The 21,809-nt window shown below is 48.8% G+C and overlaps 1 protein-coding gene across 3 annotated transcripts in view; it reads left to right on the top strand.

Annotated features, from left to right (window-relative positions):
• The window catches only part of zdbf2 (zinc finger, DBF-type containing 2), a 33,119-nt gene extending 18,762 nt beyond the window's left edge, over positions 1 to 14,357 (top strand). For 2 of the 3 annotated variants that reach the window (XM_085985451.1, XM_085985450.1), the window contains 4 exons: positions 2,201 to 2,252; positions 4,378 to 4,483; positions 9,327 to 9,454; positions 10,316 to 14,357. In XM_085985451.1, the coding sequence (XP_085841577.1) occupies positions 2,236 to 2,252; positions 4,378 to 4,483; positions 9,327 to 9,454; positions 10,316 to 13,118 (3,054 nt within the window). In that variant the 5' untranslated portion in view covers positions 2,201 to 2,235 and the 3' untranslated portion in view covers positions 13,119 to 14,357. Of the gene's footprint in view, positions 1 to 2,200; positions 2,253 to 3,479; positions 3,649 to 4,377; positions 4,484 to 9,326; positions 9,455 to 10,315 lie in introns of all 3 variants that reach the window. The other variant, XM_085985452.1, reaches the window with a different exon arrangement.
• Positions 14,358 to 21,809: the final 7,452 nt, after the last annotated feature.

The raw sequence follows: 21,809 nt of genomic DNA, 5'->3' as shown, positions 1-21,809 counted from the left end.
TATTTCTCAGGCCACTTCCATAAGTACCCTAGGATGTAGATTATCAGGCCCTGGGGCTTTATCGGCCTTCAATCCCATCAGTTTCCCTAACACCATTTCCCTACAAATACTGATTTCATTCAGTTCCTCCCTCTCATTAGATCCTATGTTCCCCAACATCTCTGGGAGGTTATTTGTGCCCTCCTTTTGTGAAGACCGAACCAAAGTATGTATTTAATTGGTCAGCCATTTCTTTGTTCACCATTATGAATTCTGATTCTGACTGCAAGGGCCATTCGCTTGACTTCACCAATCTTTTTCTCTTCACATATCTATAGAAGCTTTTACAGTTTTTATGTTCCCTGAAAGCTTAGTCTCGTATTCTATTTTCCCCCTCTTAATTAATCCCTTTGTCCTCCTTTGCTGAATCCTAAACTGCTCCCAATCCTCAGGTTTGCTGCTTTTTCTGGCCAATTTATATGTCCTCTCCTTGGATCTTATGCTATCCCTAATTTCCCTTGTTAGCCACGGTTGAGTCAACTTTTTTGTTTTATTTAAATGCCAAACCGGGATGAACAAATCCTGTAGTTCATCCATGCGATCTTTAAATGTTTGCCATTGCCTATCCACCGTCAACCTTTAACGTTCCCCAATCCATTCTAGCCAACTCGTGCCTCATACCATCGTTGTTTCCTTTATTTAAATTCAGGACCCTAGTCTCTGAGTCAACTACTTCAGTCTCCATCTTAATGAAGAATTCGATCATATTATGATCGCTCCTCCCCAAGGGGCCTCGCACAACAAGATTGCTAATTAATCCTTTCTTATTACATAATACCCAGTTTAAGATGGCCTGATCTCTAATTGGTTCCTCGACATATTGGTCCAGGAAACCATCCCGTATACACTCTAGGAATTCCTCCTCCACAGTATTGTTACTAATTTGGTTAGCCCAATCTATATGTAAATTAAAGTCACCCATGATAACTGCTGTGCCGTTACTGCACGCGTCTCTGATTTCTTCTTTAATGCCATTACTGTTTGGGGGTCTGTATACAACTCCCACTAACATTTTCTGCCCCATGGTATTTCTCCACTCTACCCATACAGAATCCACATCATCAGAGCTAATATCCTTCCTTACTATTGTGTTAATCTCCTCTTTAACCAGCAATGCTACCCCACCTCCTTTTCCTTTTTGCCTGTCTTTCCTGAATGTTGAATACCCCTGGATGTTGAATTCCCAGCCTTGGTCACCCTGATGGAAATAAACTTGCAGGGCTACGGGGATCGAGTGGGGGAATGGGACTGACTGGATTGCTCTACAGAGAGCCGGCACGGACTCAGTGGGCCTAATGGCCTCCTGTGCTGTTATGACTCTTCTGGATTTGTTAGGTCAGGGTACTAAAGGATATGGAACCATGGTGGCCTCGGCTGTTGATCTGTTGATCTGTATGTTCACTCACTGTGAAATATAACTGCTTAATGACTTGTCCGTGTATTACCAAGTGTTTCCTTTGTTTCCCCCTTCCAAGACATTGAAGATCCATGTGTGAAGACAAAATTATCCACTTCAGATCACGAGGGAGGGCTAGTACACCCCTGGGTTATGTTGGCAAATATCTGTGGCTCAGTTGGTAGGAGACTCTCTCCTCTGAGTCAGAAGATTGTCCACTCCAGGGACTTGGGATACAAAATCTAGGCTGACACTCCTGATGGAGTGCTACACTGTCAGAGTTGCTGTCTTTTGGATGAGGCATTAAACCCGTCTGCCCTCTTGGGTGGACATAAAAGATTCCATGGTACTATTTAAAGACGAGCAGGGGAGTTCTCCCTGGTGTCCTGCCCAATATCTATCCCTCAACCAACATCACTAAAAACAGATTGTCTGGTCATTATCTCATTGCTGTTTGTGGGAGCTTGCTGAGCGCAGTTTGGCTACTGCATTTCCTACATTACGACAGTGACTACGCTTCAAAAAGTTCTTAACTGACTATTGCTCTTTGGGACATTGAGGTTGTAAAAGGCGCTGTATAAATGCAAATTCTTTCTTTATATTTGGATAAGGCGCAGTACAGGGACACCCCTAAATCTAAAATTTACATATGTTACTGGGACCAATGTACCTGAGAGAATATCTAAAGCAATACCTGAATTTGTAACCAGCAAATTCTTGAGAGTAGAATTCAATAATATTTAATTCTCATTTGATCTGTGACAGATGCACAAAGGGGAGTGAGTGAGTGCTTCGCAGAGATGAATGACTGTGCCAGGTAAGTCGGACAACCCTACAGGACAAATGGCAAACAAAAAGGGATTGGGATCTGTTGGGAGAGGAAGCAGGTTGCATACACACCATGCAGAATTAGAAGGCCGTTACCAAAACCTACAGCTAAATGGTTAAGGAGGGAAATTAGAAATGGTGTCAAGGACATATTATTGAAGTTTCAACTGCCTTAGGGAAAGTGTCGTCAAAGGATTTTGTTTGGAGTGTTCACATTGTGCAAAATATCAAAGAACAAGTAGAGCTGCATGTAGGAAAGAGGTGACATTCAGGGAAAGGGATATAATATGGCAGAGATTGAAACATTTTCATTAGCAAATGATGGCATTTGAAGGGACTGGATGATGCATTGGGTTATGATGGCATTTGAAGGGACTGGATGATGCATTGGGTTAGTCACTGGCCTTTCTGCTCTGGGATCCTTTCAATCCAGCTTGATCTCCTCTGCTGGTTGTGAGGGTCCTGTGGGAAAAGGTGTTGAGCAGTCCTAACCCAACTCCTAGTAGGTGTGGGCTCATGGCACAAAACTGCCCCTGAGTGTGGCAGCCTCATTCAGAGGCTACATGCTACCTGATGTGAGAAATGAAAAATGTCACATTGATGCAGTAAGGTTTTTTTCTGAAAGGCATTGGGGAAGAGTATAGTCAGCTTTACACTGGCCTGGGCAATGGTTGCCCACAGAGTAAAGTGCCATACTTTACAGCACTAACACCCCTCACTGTGATTTAGCAGCACAAGTGGTATTTAGAAAGTTGGGATATTGGGAAAAGAAAATGGTGGTGTGTTCTTTTTGTTGAAGGGGAGTGTCTCAGGCCACTGAAAATCAGTCAGTGGAATATTCATCGGCAACAGGTTCGGGTAGAAAGCAACTAAAAGTTCTTTAGATGTGGGAACAAGTGCGGGGAGCTGCAACTGAATTGTTTATTTTGCAGCAGGAACAATGATCTCCCTTTGAATATATGTACTTTACTGTGCATTTGTGTTCATCAAAGTGAGTACAACATGGAACACTTAACGCTTTGGGCACCTAGTAGCAGCATCAGGTCAGCAGCGGCACGGTTATCTCCAGGAAGGTCCTGGGTAAAATCCACTGGTGTGTGATGAGTTAGTTGATCTTAGCATAGATCCTCCATGTGCCTGGGCTAGGGAAGTGGGCAACAACAAAAAATCAGCTGAGTTTCCTGTTCCTGATTGTGACAACTCCCTCCCTCCACAGCTAGAAAGTGTGAGAGGACAGGAAGGGACTCTGCTCTGGCGTATCCCACACTACAGGCATCACTGTCTAGGCTCGCATGTGAAGATCAGCCACTTGAAAGAGGGCATCTGACACCAGGGGAGAAGGGCAGAAAACTGCAGTGACTGTGGCAATACAGTAGCAATAGAGGGTAAAACGTGGAAGTGATTACAACTTGTATATGTTACATGAAGTGGAAGGAAAATTCTCAGTGCATTAGGCACCAAGCTTAACCAGGCGCTTAATCTCTGGGAGAGTCTATGTGAGAACTGTTCTCCGTCTGGAAACATGCTTTCTGTTTTTCACCTTCATTTTATTAATTCTTGGGATGAGGGCATGGCTGGCATTTATTACCCATCCCTAGTTTCCCTGAGGTGGTGATACAATTGAATGGCTTGCTAGGCCAATTCAGAAGGCAGTTTAAGAGTCAACCACGTTGGTGTGAGACTGGAGTCACGTATAGATCAGACCGGGTAATGATGGTAGGTTTCTTTCCCTAAAGGACATTAGCGAACCGGTTGGGTTTCTGCGACAATCCAACAGCTTCAGTCACTTTTTTACAAATACCAGATTTTCATTTCGATTTTTAAAAAAAAAACTGAATTGAAATTCTGAAACTGCATGGTGGGATTTGAACTCCATTCTCTGGATTACTAGTCCACTCGTAACATAACCACTACACCACCATAGCCGCATAATGATACTCAGCAGAGGTGCGTCCTTATTGGGGAAAGCATCAGACGGGCATGTCCCACATCTTTTGCACATAGCTTCATTCCATCATTTACCGGTTCTGCTTAAAACCCTGCCCAGCTTGGCACAACTCAGATTGCCGCGTGATGTGTGTTTAATTCAGTTATTCTGCTTTTGGCCTTTGCAGCAGCGACGGACCATACGCGGAGCAGCCTATTCCAGAGACGTTCCCGAGGCAGATCAGGAGGGGCTATTGCGGCTGTTGTCAAGAGCTGTACGCCTGTCTGGAACAGGTGAGGATTGCATGTGGGCACAATAATGTTTTTTTTATTAAAGGTTGAGTCTCTGTCGGTGGCTATTATGTAAAAAAAAAAAATTAATCCAGCACAGCAATACTTGAGGATGCCAGCCTTGTCCATAATCGCCTTGGCTCGGTGCTAGCATGCTCACTTCTGAATGGGGAGGGCGAAGCTTCATCCCCACTCCAGAGACTTCAGCACATTATCTAGGCTGACACTCCAGTGCAGTACTGAGGGAGTGCTGCACTGAGGTGCCATCAAACCGAGGTCCTGTTTGCCCGCTCAGGTGGATGTAAAAGATTCCGTGGCACTATTTGAAGACGAGCAGTGGAGTTCTCCCTGGTATCCCGGCCAATATTTATCCCTCAACCAACATCACAGTTTAATTGGTCACTTATCTCTTTTTGTGGGACCTTGCTGTGTGCAAATTGGTTAACAGTGACACCCTTCAAAAGTACTTAATTGGCTGTAAAGCGCTTTGGAACATCCTGAGGTTATGAAAACCGCTAGAAATGCAAGTCTTTCTTTCATTGTTAAAGATGCTATTTGTTGAGTACGTTACATAAGCCCACCTCTGCCTGTTCCGGTGGTTTAGGTTTGAAGTGCAGCAAGTTCTCTTGATGTTCTGGCTGACATTCCGCAAGTACATATGACTCATTTGTACCTGACCTAAGTGCCCACTCTCCCATGTGGGAGGCTAGAGGGTGATGTTGGCAGGCCAACTTGCCATGGGGGCATCAGAGCTGAGTTCACACCAGTGAAGGTTCCAACAGGGGTCACTGGGTGACAATCAAGGCGGTGAAGCCTGGCTATTTCTTGCTGGCTATGAGTTCTGACGAAGGGTCATCGACCTGAAACGTTAACTGTTTCTCTTCACAGATGCTGCCTGACCTGCTGAGTATTTCCAGCATCCGCAGTATTTTGCTTTTGTCCTGGTTATTTCTTGTTCCCCCTTCTGTAGGCCATCAGTGCCGAGGCCATTTATAGCCCCTTCGCGCACCCCCCCCCCTGCCCCCAATCTGATGCCCTGACAGATCAAAGCATAGGCTGAGAAACTTAATTATTTTCTCTTTTGGCAGTGGTCTAGGAGCAGGCGAATGCTCAACCTCTGGACAGATGAGGAGCAAGTGCCAGGAAATAACTTGCAATATATATAAAAACTTTGTAAAAACAAAAATGGCTGTTATCCAATTTTTCATTTATCAGTTCACTGCTAAATATTATCCGGAGGTACGAGCTGCTCCCAGAGTCTAATTGTTTGGGTAGATCTTTCAGTAGAATGAACTTCTGAATGGATTATGAAATGGTCCCATGGTACAGATCTTCAAAATTGAGCCTGCTTTTAGGATTACAACTGGAACCGAACATTGGGTTCCTTGGTAAAGTGATTCTGGATTTCGGCAGGCTCGAGCTTGGATCTATTGCTTCCTTTTCTATGTGCTGTTGTTTTTATTTTGCCTTGTACCAGCTCCACGTGTGTGCATGTAGTGGCTGAATGCTGATGGTGGGTCATTAATTTGGAAGGGCTTTCTCCAAGTACAATTGCTGCATTGTCATCTGAGTCCCATCTCATTGCCCCCTTCCAGTTGAAATGTTACTTGTGAAGTGATGTATTTTGGGAGGAAAATGAGAGGCAATATAAACTAAATGATAAAATTTTAAAGGGGTGCAAGAACTGAGAGACCAAGGGGTTCACATACACAGATTTTTGAAGATGGCAGGACAATTTGATAATGCTGTTTTAAAATACAAGACCCTTAGCTGTATAAATAGAGGCAAAGAGTACAAAAGCAAGTAAGTTATGCTTAACCTTTATAAATCACTGGTTAGGCCTCAGCTGGAATATTGTGTCCAATTCTGGCCACCACACTTTAGGATGCCAAGTCCTTGGACAGGGTGCAAAGTGAGATTGATATGAATGGTATGAGGGACTTCAGTTATGTGGAGAGACTAAAGAAGCTAGGATTCTTTTCCTTGGAGCAAAGGTGGTGAAGGGAAGATTTTAATATAGGTGTTCAAAATTGTGAAGGATTTTGATCACGTAAATGAGGAGAAACTGTTTCCATTGGCAGGTGAGTCAGTAACCAGATTCACAGTAATTAGCAAAAGAACCAGGGGAAGATGTGGGGAATATTTTTTTTTTAGTGTTATGATCTAGAATGAAAAGGTGGTGAAAGCAGATTCAGTAGTAACTTTCAAAAGGAGATTGGATATACAGTATACTTGAAAAGGAAAGATTAGCACAGCTGTGGTAAAAGAGCAAGGGAGTGAGACTAATTAGATAGTGATTTCAAAGAACTGGCACAGGCACGATGAGCCTCCTTATGTGCTATAAAATTGAGTAATAGCGGTGAGTTCTGAGGCAGTAATTTCACAAATGATTCAGGGGTACCATCTGAACTTGCAGGTGGTGGAATTGTTGCTTCAAACTTGCTCACCAATGTTGCTATCTTATTGAATGCGATGGGCATCAAGCATTCATTTTGACACCTCCATAGTATATAATTTACTAGGTTATGGCTGCTTCCAAGTTGCTCCAATGGCTTGGTGGTAATGGCTCTACTTGGTATGGTACTAAGCCAGACAGACCAGAAACCCCCCATCATTCCTGGAGACTGTCGAGTTGGCCCTAGCCCCCCTCCGTTTGAGAGACAATCTACCATGGTTTTTGCTCAGCATCAAGTGAGTGACTGGACTCTGCACTCAGAATCAACCCGTCTTCCTCTCTCACCACTAGTGTGCTCCCTGCATCTGTAGCTGTGAATAATTCTCCAAGACCAACCAATGAAAATTGAATGCTGTTAACACATTATAGTTCTAGTGAGATCTGCAGAAATGCTGAAACGTTTAGAACTGACTTATGTTGAAAATTAGCCTCACCGTGCGTTATCAGAGAGTAACATACACCCTATTATACAGGGAATAACCCAGGTACTGGGGAATCAACTGCAGTCTATGCTACAACGAAAAACTCTCATACTGTATAAATTACAAAAGGAATTCTGGTTTGATGACCATTTGCCTGTGGCATTGGTTTCCTCTCATTTGTTATGCTTTGTCTTTCCCTGCTTCCCCACAACAGTGCTTTTCATCCATTGTCTATTCTACTGGGGTTGAAAATGGTTGTAATGAATATGCGGTAGCACTGTTGCCTGAGTCAGAGAAGGTTGTGGGTTCAAATCCCACTTGAGACTTGAGCACAAAATCTAGGCTGACACTCAAGTGCTGTACTGGGTGAGTGCTGCACTGTCTGAGGTGCCGTCATTCGGATGAGACATTGAACAGAGTCTGCCCTCTCGGGTGGATGTAAAAGATCCCATGGCACTATTCGAAGAGCAGAGGAGTTCTCCCCAGTGTCCTGGCCAATATTTATCCCTCAACCAACATCACTATCACATTGCTGGTTGTGGGACCTTATTGTGTGCAAATTGGGCGTCACGTTTCCTACATTGCAACAGTGACTACATTTCAAACTTACTTTATTGGCTGTAAAACGCTTTGGAATATCCGGAGGTTGCGAAAGGCGTGATTCATAAATGCAAATATTTTTTCTTTTCCCTGCTCCCCTCAAGTGTGCTTGAAAAATAAATGCAAGTCATTCTGAAATGTGGAGAGATCCATTCCCAGCACTGACATCCCTCGCCTTGATGAGTGCAAAAATTTAGGAAGCTTAGAAGGGTAGCTGAGAAGTTGTATTAAAATAAAGCTGATTTATTGGGCATCCTTGAGCACTACGGGTCTGATGGTAACACCAGGAGTTGGTGGTTGCAGGTTCAATTATTTCCTCCCCAGGCTCAGTTCTTGAGCTGATGTCTGATTCACGCCAGACAGGGAGGAGCTGGGTGGGGACTGCATCACCTCTGCAGAGATGAAGGAAGGTTGAACATGGGCGTCCTGCCTCGCTGGTATCTCATGACCGACCAACCAGTGAAGGTCTGGGAGCAGGTACACTGGTAGAGCAAATGTGAAGCTAGGCAGAATTTTAGGTTAAAACTAGAAAGTGTGCGACCTCGCCCACTAGATGGCTGTTGGCAGCTTAGCCATTGAGCAGCAAGATACCAGGCTCCATTCCCAACCTGCGCCGATCACTGCTGCCGCAGCAGTTGAGTGGGGGAGAGGGCTACGATTGGCTGCAGCGGCTCCCAGTGAGAGAAAAATGCGTCCGGCTTCCCAATATTAATTACTGTCCATCAATGCCTGTTAAAGAGCCCATGAAAGAAAATGGGATCGGGCTCTGCTGTGGTGGGGTAGGAGAATAGCCCAACGATGTTGTCTAGTGGCGCTCATTGGGGATGGCACTTAACCGAGAGAGTTGCTGGCATGCTTGAAACTGTACCCCAGCAAGAGTCAACTGCCGTCAGGAGAGGAAGGGAGGAGCTGGCAAAGAAAAGTGTGGCAGGGGGTGGGAATAAACATAGAAACTAGGAGCAGTAGTAGGCCCTTCGAGCCTGCTCCGCCATTCAACGAGATCATGGCTGATCATCCAAACCCTAGCACCCGGTCCCTACACCGACAGCCATCCCACCCAAGCCCTATCCCCGTAACCCCACAAATTAATCCCCCCTAACACTAAGGGCCAATTTTTTTCCATGGCCAATCCACCTAACCCGCACATCTTTGGACTGTGGGAGGAAACCGGAGCACCCGGAGGAAACCCACGCAAACACGGGGAGAATGTGCAAACTCCACACAGACAGTCACCCGAGGCCGGATTTGAACCTGGCGCTGTGAGGCAACAGTGCTAACCACTATGCCACCGTGCTGTTACAGTAAAACTGAGTCTAATGTTGGTCGAATTGCGCTCACTTTGATTGACCACACTTTATTTTTGGTTCAGCACCTCCAGACCACTCGGCACAAGCAGTTTGCCAGCGAGTCCAGGAATCAGGTAGCGGCTAAAAGCCTCATGGAGCGCTTCCTGCAGGATGTCATACAATACCATCCTTCCAGATACAATGACAACAGGTAAAGAAAGGCAGCCTTAGACGTGTTGGTCTGTAATCCTGTAACTCTCTGCCAGTTAGCAGCTGGCTGCTGTGTGCAGCCATCTGTCGCTGTCGACGCACATAATGTCCTCATTTTTGTAACGACGACATAAAAGATAAAACCGTGATATTTTAAGGTACAAATTATTGAAAATGGGGTGGCCTAGCTCCCTGGTGTTTCTACAATGGCCAGGTTATAAGGCCTCCAGCACCAGGAATATTTTAATGGTTAGAAAAAAGTAACGTGTTCGGATGAAGCCTCTATTGATGAGGCTTCCAAGGATGCAGGACTGTGATAACCGCCTGAAAAATAGAACTGTTAATGCTGAAATTTATCCTAGTCCCAACTAAATAAAAGCAGAATGTTGATCTGTGTTCCTGAGGTTATGAAAGGTGCTATATAAATGCAAGTCCTTTTATTTTCATTCTTTGGTGTTCCCCTATGATCGGGGGTAGGGGAGTACCAATGCCGGGCACTTCTTCGAGGGAGTGCCGTAAGTTCCTCCCCGGGGATGGGATGAGTAACCAGTACCAGGAGTATCTCTGGAGAGGAGGAGGAGGAGAAACCAGCACTAAGAGTTCCTCCCAAGAGGATACAAATGTCAAGTGTTCCCTCCTGAAGGGGAAGGGAGTTCCAATACCAGGTGTTCTCCCTGGCTGAAGTGAGACGGCTCAATAAAGCATGCTTCAGTGGTGGGAGATGCAATGGGGTGACTTGCCATACCAATTTGCTCCCCTGCTGGAATCAACATGAACCAAGAAACCAGCTGATCCTAATTTCTTGCGGGAGGGTTGTTATATTTTTTTCTCCCACGCGGTAACATCTATTTGTGTTCCTCAGGTCAACGTACATGGACCTGCCATCAATTAGTGCCCCGCTTGTTCCCAAGAAGGAGTTGGCAGACCTGCATTATCAAGATGACAAGGAGACTGTTGGAACCAGAGAGGAGTTACCGAGCACAGATAACGAATCCATCCGATCGGCACACTTGCTGATTGGGAGGAACACTACAAGTTGCAATTGGGCCAAAGGCAGCATTGTATCTTCACTGCCCATTGGGGATCTACTAAATAGAAAGGGCACCATCATTAAAGAGCCAGCATCTGGAGAGCAGTTGGTTGACATCAACTCCCCTATCCATAAAGAGTTACGCAGGACTGCTTTTTTAGGTGTGAGTGAGGGCATCCTATCTTGCAATAAAGTGGATAGGCAAGGACATTGCCTCAGTTTGGGGCTATATAAGCCAGTACCAAGGAAAGGAATAAAGGACCATGATAAACCCATAGTCATCAGCCCTCACAGATGTGAGCACCCTGAACATTGGAGTCCTACATCTCCTCAAATGAACTTTCCTAATGTCTCCTCAGGGCCAGCTTTTAGGTTTTCCAAATTGCACAATGTTAACTCTCAGGGCACATTAGTGGGACCGCCTCTTCCTCAACTCAGGGACTTTGCAGGGGCCAGTAGCCTATGCTGTACTGGTGGGCCAAGCCAAACTGAGGAATGCAAACCACAGAACATGAACACTGTCACTTGCCTGAGTACGCTGAAAGAAACCAAAATGGCAGACCGCATAGAGGATTTGGTCTCGGAGACCATTGAGACAGTCATTCAGAAATATTGTAACAGGCAAATATCACACCCGCAAGACAGCGACAGTGAGAATTTAGCAGCGGAGGTGAAAGGAGTGCCTACATATTGTCAGCTTGAAAAGCAAATAAAAACAGTAGAGAGAGGCCCACAGACCAGTGTTCCAGTGACAAAATGGACCCCTGAAAGAGATCACCATACTTGTACACCTTCGAACAGTTGTGAAATGGTTTGCAGCAGACAGGCAATACGGGATACAGCATCTTGCTTCAAGAAAATGCTGTCTTTAACCCTCTCGAGTAAAAGAAAATCTGGCGTGCACCGCCAGGGCACAGGTGACGACGTGGGTAGTTCTGGGGGCAGCATTTGTTCTCTTGGCAGTCAACTGGGACGCTTGAAGTCTACCAGCAGCTCTGAATGGGATGCTTCTATAAAGGTAGAGAAGGACTGTTCAAGGACAGCAGTTAAGGATTTGGAGGTGTTTACAGACACCCAAATAACCCTCGAAGATCGTGGCTATAAAATTCAGTTGAGCTCAGTGCTTCATTTCCAATCAGACCAGTGTGACAAAATGGAAGAAAATCCTGCCCCTTCAGAGTACCATGTGAAAGTGGAACACTTTGAAGAAAAAATGCAACCCCTTGAAATAGAGCGGAAGCTTCGGTCACTACCGTACGTGCCTGCATCTTTTGCTGGAAAGACGTGGTCAGAAATTATGGCAGAAGATGATCTGAAAGTGGAGGCACTTGTGAAAGAGTTCAAGGAGGGGCGATATCTGTGTTATTTTGATAGTGAGTCTTTGGCCAACCATGGAAAGAAGCAAAGGAAGAAGCACAGATCTGGCATGAAAGACACGTCAAAGGTGGTAGCTGAAAGTAGCCTTGATGTCCCTATGCTTGAAACACTGCCACACTTGCAAGAGGGGAACAATGAGGCCAAGCTTTCCCCTGTGCTGTGCAAGCCGGTACTGGGCAAGAAGCCAGCCTTGAGGCACTGTCGCTTGGCATCCAGATGCCAGGTTGTCAAGGTCAGTCACGCCACCCAAACCAGTGAGGTCAGCTACCCAGTGATCAAAAAGAAGTCCAGAAGGCTAGAGCAGGAGCCGGAGAACATTTGGAGCGGGCCAGAGCAGGAAGAGAGGTCTGACATGAAAACCAGACTGTGCTCCTTGAGGTTGCCCAGGTCCTACAGCAAGATCATGAGCCCAGTCCAGCCCAGGACGGTCATCTACGTCCTCTCCTCGCCAGACTTTACGTCGGCGGCGCAAGCCGCTTCCAGGGAAGGAAAGAAGATGTCCAAGGCCTCGGAGGACAGTGCCAGCCCGACCAAATACAAGTACAAGAAGTGTCCGGTGAAGTACTACGACCCGGCCACCAACAGGATCCTGAAGACGCCGCCCGGCAGATTCAGCGCCGAGCTGATGAGCCGCTCGTCCCACCACGTCCGCCAGCTCTTCCGCAGCCTCAGCCCCGACATCAATATGGGGCGGCCCGCCGACGAGCGCAAATCCCGCCTGAAGGCCGCGGTGAAAGCGGGCGGCGGAGCCGCCAAGAGCAAGGAGCGGGCGCTGGGGGAAAACCCGGGCAGCGACTGCCCGTCCAAGAGCTCCAGCTCCCGCCAGACCTCGCTGTCCCGCTCGCTGCTGGGCTCGGAGCAGAAGAACGTGGTGCTGTCGCCGCTCCGGAGAAATACGCCCGAGTCTCCCTTCGGCAAGCTCAACGTGTACGTGGGCCCGCGGAGCCGGCGGGCCCCCGAGAAGAACCCCCGGGCGGCCTCCCGGGAGGAGCCACTCCACAGCCTGAGGGGAGCGTCGTCCCGCTCCGACTCGGGGACTCCGGCCCCTACCGATACCGGCCCTCCGCCGCCCCGCAGGCCGCACTTGCGATCCAGTTTGCGGACGGCCGCCGACAGGGACAAAGACCAGGACGGGCCGTCGTCGGGCGACAAGATGGCGCGGAGGGAGGCTCAAAGCAGCAAAGCAGCGGCGGCCCGCGAGAAACTGACTCACCAGAACAACCCGCGTCCGCACCACTGCACCCGAAAGAGGAAGTGACTCACGGCCCGGACACACCGTGCCGCGCCCACTTTCTAAATTGTGTTTTTTTCTATTTGTATGAAGTACTTCAGGGAATTTGCAGTTAAAACAAAAGTTGCAGCCTGTATATTTTTATAAAGAGCCCAGGTGTTTTTCTTTAAAGTGTCTCGGCGTCAAAATGGCGGCAGCTGGGTCCAGTGATCCAAACAGCACCTAAAATGGCGCATGGCTTTCACTGTCACCGGCTTCATTACAGAGAATGTACAGCACAGGAACTGGCCATTGTGCCCAACTGGTCCGTGCCAGTGTTTATTCTCCACAGGAACCTACTTCCTCTCACCCTAGCAGCATACCCTTCTATTCCTTTCTCCCTTGAGTGTTTACCTAGCTTCCCCTTAAATGTCTCTGTTATTCGCCTCAACTACTTGTTCCACATTCTAACCACTCTGTGTCATGAGGTTTCTTCTGAATCCTTTATTGGATTTATTAGCGACTGCCTTATATTTATTGGATTCTCCCACAAGTGGAAACCTCTATCCTATGAACCCCTGTCATAATTTTAAAGACCTCTATCAGGTCACCCTCCGCCTTCTCTTTTTCTCCAGAGTTGGTGACCCTAATTCAACCCCTTGCTGAGTTAGGTGATTTCAACCAGGAAAGCAGTGGGGGATGCCGCAGTATCCCTGGGCTAGGACGTGTGGGGCAGGTGAGGAGAAAATCAATGAGGAGTCCCTCCTGATTGCTGTCCAATAACTCCTGCTGGAAAGTGCGTGCGTGTATGAAGACAGCGTGGTCAAATAGGTCGTTGACACTTGCTGTCAAGGCTCATGTGAAGTGTGACCACCCAGTGGGTCAACCAGGACCTCTGACGGTACTTTGAGGAGAGAACCAGAGGGGAGAGTGTTTATATATTCCTTTCGCTGATGACGCAGCAGAGGAGAGTGGTTGTCTAACCATGTGCATGGTTATTGAATGTCAAAGAGCAAGTCACTTCTCGGCTTAAACTAGCTGCATGGGCCTAAAATCTTAAAGGGAGGGAATGATGCCAAAATATTCAGCTGAGCAAAGCTTTACAATAGTTCTGACTAGAAATTAAAGAAGGCGTTTGGCACTATTTTATCATCCGGTCATTTGGGGTGATTGTAGAATGTTAGAGTGGCTGCTTTAATTGTTTTTCCATATTTGTTTACTTATTTGAATAATACCCTCGTAAGCAGAATGTTCACTCAATAATATAAATCTCAGTCCTCAACAAGTGAGGATGTATTTTTTTTGGTAAATGATAATTAACTGCTCATTGAAATAGCACTTTACTTGGGTTGGTAGAAAGTTGGGCGGGGGGTGGGGAGGAGTGGATCAATGATAACCCATCAAAGCAACTTCACAATGTACCATGAGAAACCAAAGTTAATACTTTGTGCAGAAGTTCTTATCTACAACTGATAGCTACAAAAGTACACAAATTTATAGACTTGGTTAAATTTTCTTAAGCAATGTTTCAATGCTGCAGCCATCATGAGTGTGGACAGGCTTGATGGACCAGCTGGTCTTGCCGGTTATTTTCGTATGCTCGTATGTATACATAATTATTCATTCAAACCATGAGGATCGATACCTGAAGATCAGAAGCAGGTCCTGCCTAGTTTCCTCAGTCAGATGGTTTAAAAAAAATTTAAATACCTGTGCAGACTTTGTATGGCATTAACCTGGAGCTATTGGGAGGAACATCCAACAACTTGTATTTATATAGCGCCTTTAACATAGTGTTATAAGACAAAAATTTGACAGAGATAGTTGCGCTCTTCAAATTCTGCCATCTCCGGGGTGGGGGGCTGACGGAGATTACAGAGATAGGGAGGGGTGAGGCCGTGGAGGGATTTGAAAACAATGAGAATTTTGAAATGGAGGCGTTGCTTAACCGGGAGCCAATGTAGGTCAGCGAGTAAGGGGTGATGGGTGAACAGGACTTGGTGCGAGTTATGACATGGGCAGCTGAGTTTTGAGTGACCTCAAGTTTACATGGGGTAGAATGTAGGAGGCCAGCCAGGAGTGCGTTGGAATAGTCATATCTAGAGGTAACAAAGGCATGGATGAGGGTTTCAACAGCAGATGAGCTGAGGCAGGGGCGGAGATGGACAATGTTACGGAAGTGGAAATAGGCGGTCTTCGTTATGTCGCGGATGTATGGTCGGAAGCTCGTTTCAGGGTCAAGTATGACACCAAAGTTGCGAACAGTGTGGTTCAGCCTCAGACAGATGCTAGGGAGAGGGATGGAGCCGGTGGCTAGGGAACGGAATTTGGAGAAAATTTCTGCTCATCCAGTATTGGATGTCGGACATGCAGTTTGACAATTTAGGGACCGTGGAGAAGTTGAGAAAAGTGGTGGTGAGGTAGAGCTGGGTGTCGTGAGTGTACATGTGGAAACTGGCACACTGTTTTCGGATGATGTCTCCAAGAGGGAACATATAGATGAGAAATAGGAGGGGGCCAAGGATAGATCCTTGGGGGACCCCAGAAGTAGCGATGCGGGAGTGGGAAGAGAAGCCATTGCATGTGATTTTCTGGCTATGATTAGATTGATAAGAATGGAGCCAGGCGAGTACAGTCCCACCCAGCTGGACGATAGTGGAGAGGCGTTGGAGGAGGATGGAGTGGTCAACCGTGTCAAAGGCTGCAGACAGGACGAGGAGGGATGGTTTACCTTTGTCACAGTCACAAACTATGTCACTTGTGACTTTGATGAGAGCCGTCTCGGTACTGTGGCGGACGACAAAGAGCTATCCACCCTAATCCCACTTTCCAGCACTTGGTCCGTAGCCATGTAGGTTATGGCACTTCAAGTGCATATCCAAGTACTTTTTAAATGTAATAAGGGTCTCTGCCACAGCTAGAGTACTGCGTGCAGTTCTGGTCACCACATTACAGGAAAGATGTGATTGCACTAGAGAGGGTACAGAGGAGATTTACGAGGATGTTGCCTGAACTGGAGAATTTTAGCTACGAGGAAAAATTGGATAGGTTGGGTTTGTTTTCTTTGGAACAGAGGAGGCTGAGGGGAGACCTTATTGAAGTGTATAAAATTATGAGGGGCCTAGATAGAGTGGACAGGAATTACCTATTTCCCTTAGCAGAGGGGTCAACGACCAGGGGGCATAGATTTAAAGTAATTGGAGATTTAGAGGGGATTTGAGAAGAAACAACTTCTGTCAGAGGGTGGCTGGAGTCTGCAACTCACTGCCTGAAAGGGTGGTAGATGCAGAAACCCTCACCGCATTTAAAAAATGCTTGGATGTGCACTTGAAGTGCTGTAACCTACTGGGCTACGGACCAGGAGCTGGAAAGTGGGATTAGGCTGGATAGCTCTTTGTTGGCCGGCACTGACACGATGGGCCGAAATGGCCTCCTTCCGTGCTGTAAATTTCTATGATTCACACCTGTAGCCAGAGAGGATTGGAAAATGATGGTCAGAGCCTCTGCTATTTCCTCTCTTGCTTCTCTTAACAGTCTGGGATACATTTAATCTGGGCCTGGGGATTTATCCACTTTCAAAGATGCTAAACCCCTTAATACTTCCTCTTTCACTATGTTTATTTCATCTAATATTTCACACTCCTCCTCCCCTGAGTGCAATGTCTGCATCGTCCCTCTCTTTTGTGAAAACAGACGCAAAGTATTCATTAAGAACCATACCCATGTCTTCCGCGTCCACACACAGGTTACCTTTATGGTCCCTAATAGGCCCTACTCTTACTTTAGTTATCCTCTTGCTCTTAATGTATTTATAAAACATCTTTGTGTTTTCCTTGATTTTACTTGCCAATATTTTTTCATGCCCACTCTTTTTGCTTTCCTACTTTCCTTTTTAATTTCAACCCTGCACTTTCTATACTCCTCTCAGCTTTCTGCAGTATTGAATCCTCGGTATCTGTCATAAGCTTCCCTTTTTTTCTTTCTCCTACCCTGTATACCCCTTGACATCCTTGGAGCTCTAGATTTTTTAGTCCCACCCTTTTTCTTTTAAGGGAACATACTTGCTCTGAACCCTCACAATCTCCTCCTTGAATGCCTCCCACTGTCCTGACACTGTTTTACCTTCAAGTTTATGTCTCCACTCCGCTTTGGCTTAATCACCTCTCAGCTTAGTAAAATTAGCTTTTCCCCAATTGAGAACGTTTATTCCTGGTCTATCCTTGTCCTTTTCCATAACTACCCTAAATCTAACTGAATTATAATCACTATCACCAATATGCTCTCCCTCTGATGCCCTTTCCACCTGCCCAGCTTCATTCCCTAAAACTAGGTCCAGAACTGCCCCCTTGCTTGTTGGGCTTGCCACGTACTGGCTAAAAAAAGTTCTCCTGAATGCATTTTAATAATTCTGCTCCCTCTATGTCTTTCACTATCCCCTGCTATTACTGCCTTATTTTTGCATGTCTCAGAAATTTGCCTACATATTTGCTCTTCTATCTCCCTCTGACTGGCAGTCTATAGTACACACCCAGCAGTGTGATTGCCCCTTTTTCCCCACATTACAACAGTGACTACACTCCAAAAAAGTACTTCATTGGCTGTAAAGTGCTTTGAGACGTCCGGTGGTCGTGAAAGGCGCTATATAAATGTAAGTGTCTTTTTTTTGTTTTTCAGTTCAACCCATATGGCCTCATTTGATGATCCTTCTAAGATATCCTCCCTCCTCACAGCTGTAATTGATTCTTTAATCAATATTGTGACCCCCCTCTCTTTATCCCTCTCTATCTCGTCTGAAAACCCTATAACAGGAATGTTGAGCTGCCATTCCTGCCCTTTCAGCCATGTCTCAGTAATAATAGCTATAACATCATACTCCCACATGTCTATCTGTGCCCTCAGGTAACCTGATTTATTCCCTAGTCTCCTTGCGTTGAAGTATTTACCATTTAGCACTGCCAAACTCCCTAGTTGTCTATTTTCTAGCCTTTGTTTTCTCTGCCTAGCAAATTCGCGTACTAATTTTCTGCCTTCTATTTCTGGCCTTGCTTTCCTTTCTGAATCCACTCTCAGGTTCCCATCCCCCTGCCAAACTAGCTTAAACCCTCCCCAACAGCATTAGCAAACCCCGCCGCAAGGATATTGGTTCCGGTCTTGTTGAGGTGCAACCCATCCAGCTTGTACAGGTTCCACCTCCTCCAGAAATGGTCCCAATGCCTCAGGAATCGAAAGCCCTCCCTCCTGCACCATCTCTTTAGCCACGCATTCATCTGGTCTATCCTCCTGTATCTGTACTCACTAGCACGTGGCACCAGGAGTAATCTGGAGATTACTACCTTTTGAGGTCCTGCTTTTTAATCTCCCAAGCTCCCTAAAATCTGCCTGCAGGACCTCATCCCTCTTTCTACCTATGTTGTTGGTACTGATGTGGACCACGACCTCTGCCTGTTCACCCTCTCCCCTCAGAATGCCCTGCAGCTGTTCAGTGATATCCTTGACCCTGGCACCAGGGAGGCAACATACCATCCTGGAGTCACGTCTGCGGCTGCAGAAACACCTGTCTATTCTCCTAACTATCGAATCCCCTACCACTATTGCTCTTTCACTTCTTCCTTCCCACCTGTGCTGCTGAGCCACCCATGGTGCCGTGGACTTGGCTCTGGCTGCAATCCCCAGAGGAACCATCGCCCTCACCAGTATCCAGAACTGAATACTGGTTAGCGAGTGAGATGCACTCGGGGGACTCCTGCACTACCTGCCTGGTGGTCCTCTTCTGTCTGGCGGTCACCCATTCCCTCTCTGCCTGCACACTCTTAAACTGTGGGGTGACCACCTCCAGAAATGTGCTATCCACGTAACTCTCAACCTCCGCAGATGCACCGCAGTGACTCCAGCCGCTGCTCAAGCTCCGAAATCCAGAGCTCGAGCTGCTGTAGCTGGCGACACTTTCCGCACACGTACTCCTCCAGATCAGGAGAAGCGTCCAGGATTTCCCATATGGCACAGGATGTGCAATTCAGGGGACTGAGTTGCACTGCAATGCCTCTATATAATACTAGCTGAAGTGCCCGGCGGTGCCGAGGCTTTTTCGAGGGCATGTTGTTGGAAGAGAGAGAGAGCGACTGGGGGGAAGAGAGAGAGAGCGACTGGGGGGGAAGAGAGAGAGAGCGACTGGGGGGGGAAGAGAGCGAGAGCGACGGGGGAAGGGGAGGGGGAGGTAGGAGGGGGGGGAAGGAGGGGGGGAGGGAGGGGGGGGGAAGGAGGGGGGGAAGGGGAGCGGGGGGGGGGAAAGGAGGGGAGGGGGGGGAGGAGAGGGGGTCGAGGGGGAGGGGGGGGTCCCCGAGGCTCCCCCCTCCCGATCTCCCGAGGCTCACCCCCCCCCCGATCTCCCGAGGCTCGCCCGATCTCCCGAGGCTCGCTCCCCTCCCCCCCGAGGCTCCCCCCGCGATCTCCCGAGGCTCCCCCCCCCCCCCCCACCCGCGATCTCCGGAGGCCCCCCCCCCCCGCCCGAGCCGGCTTCAAGAGCAGAGAGACCCTGCCCCCCACCCGAGCCCCAGTTGCCTTGGTAACCCTCCTCCACCTCCCGATCTCTGGGCCTGAGCGGCCGATTGCGTTAACAAAGACCCTCTTCGCCTGTCACGGAGTTGAAGTCTCCGAAAGCGGCCACGGTGCCCCGGGCCTCTTCCCCCGCACATTCAGGAGGCGCGGGGAAGAGAGAGAGAGACAGACTGGGGTGGGGGGTGGGGGGGGAAAGAGTTAGACGCCGCCGCGCTCCAGCTCCGTGGAGCTCCGTGCCGCCACTGCCACACCAGCCTTTACTAAGATGGCGGCGCTCGGCTGAGGCCCGCCCCTCCAGCCTTCACAAAGATGGCGGCGATCGGGGGCCGCTTGTTGACTGGGGCCGGGAGGTGCCTAGCTCGGGCGTGGGTGCGGAGGAGAGGCCGAGGCTTCGAGGCCTACCTGGAAAAACGGGGAAAGGTAGGAAAATTAATGAGATTAGATAAGTTAATTACTTTCTAAATCTTTTAAAAAAAAAAAAATGTGTTTTAAAAGCAACGTTTTTTTTAAAGACGCAGAAAGCGGGAAAAAGAAAGGAAAAGTTTGGAATCAAGATGGCGGCGACTCACCTCGGTTCAGAACGATAAGGCCCGCCCACACACGCACCGATTGGTCGACTGTCAGGTCACCAAAGCGTAGGATTGGTCAATCGTCCCGTCACTCGACCGTAGGAGGGCCCGGCCGCACGCGCCAGCAACCCAGCGTACGATTGGTCGACCTTGAGGTCACTCTGTCGCTAATGAGCGGATAATGAGATGCTAATGAGCGGAATGTAGAACGTTTTTCGGATACCGCGGGCGCGATTTTCGTCCGGCCGAAACGTAAATACGCTTACCAGCGTTTCGGAAAGGTAAGCTTTTTTTCGACGTAACGCACGCGTAGGTACGCTCTGTAACTTTTGAGCGCATAGCCGGACAGACGCACACCCGAGGACAGACAGAAGGACAGATAGACAGAAGTATCCGTTTATATATATAGACTAGCTGAGGCTTTTTCGAGGGCATGTTGTTGGAAGAGAGAGAGAGAGAGAGAGAGAGAGCGCGCGACTGGGGGGGAAGAGAGAGAGCGACTGGGGGGGAAGAGAGAGAGCGACGGGGGGAAGAGAGAGAGCGACTGGGGGGTAGAGAGAGCGACGGGGGGGAAGGGAGGGCAGGGGGGAAGGGAAGGGAGGGGGGGAAGGGAGGGAGGGGGGGGGAAGGGAGGGAGGGGGGGGAAGGGGAGGGGGGGAGGGGGGGGGAAGGGAGGGAGGGGGGGAAGGGAGGGCGGGGGGGGAAGGGGAGGGAGGGGAGGGAGGGCGGGGGGGAAGGGAAGGGAGGGGGGGAAGGGGGGCGGGGGGGAAGGGGGGGCGGGGGGGGGAAGGGAAGGGAGGAAGGGAGGGCTTGAGGCTGAGAGACAGGCACGGCCACGCCCGGTTGCCGGGGGTAACCCTGCCGCGCCGCCCTGCACTGCCGAGAGCCCAGCTCTCTGAGCCCCGCCCCCCCCCCCCCCCCCCCGGCCGAGAGCCGCGCTCTCCGAGCCCCGGCTGAGAGCCGCGCTTTCCGAGCCCCGCCCCCCCCCCCCCCCCCCGGCCGAGAGCCGCGCTCTCCGAGCCCCGGCCGAGAGCCGCGCTCTCCGAGCCCCCCCCCCCGGCCGAGAGCCGCGCTCTCCGAGCCCCACCCGCCCCCCCCCCCCGGCCGAGAGCCGCGCTCTCCAAGCCCCGCCCCCCCCGGCCGAGAGCCGCGCTCTCCAAGCCCCAGCCAGCCCGCACTCCCGTTGCCGGGGTAACCCGATCCGCACTCTCGAGAGCCCCGCCCCCCCCGCCCGAGCCGAGCGCGGAACAGAGTCTCACCTGCTCCTGCTGCGCGCGCACCCTGACCCTCGTGGCTGACGCCGTTGCCCCGGGTAACGTGACCCGGGGTGGGGGGTGGGTGGCGTGACCCGGGGTGGGGGGTGGGTGGTGAGGAGCTTAGCAGCAGCCCAGTTACCTAGCCTCGGGTCTGGCTGGACAAGAAAGGGCCCAGGCTTTCAGGCCTAAGAATAAAATGGGCAAAGGTAGGAAAAAGAATGTTCAGGTGAGATAAAGTATTTACAAATGAGTGATTTATTTTAAAAGAATTCAATAAATTGAATTTTATTTTGCTGGAAATGTATATTTGAAAAGAAAGACGCAGAAAGCAGGAAAAAGAATGGAAGCAAGATGGCGGC

Source organism: Somniosus microcephalus, chromosome 4 (genome assembly GCF_052327205.1).
Source record: "Somniosus microcephalus isolate GS21.2 chromosome 4, FLI_Smic_1.0, whole genome shotgun sequence".
Lineage (NCBI taxonomy): Eukaryota > Metazoa > Chordata > Chondrichthyes > Squaliformes > Somniosidae > Somniosus > Somniosus microcephalus.
This window is presented reverse-complemented; position numbering and strand designations above follow the sequence as displayed.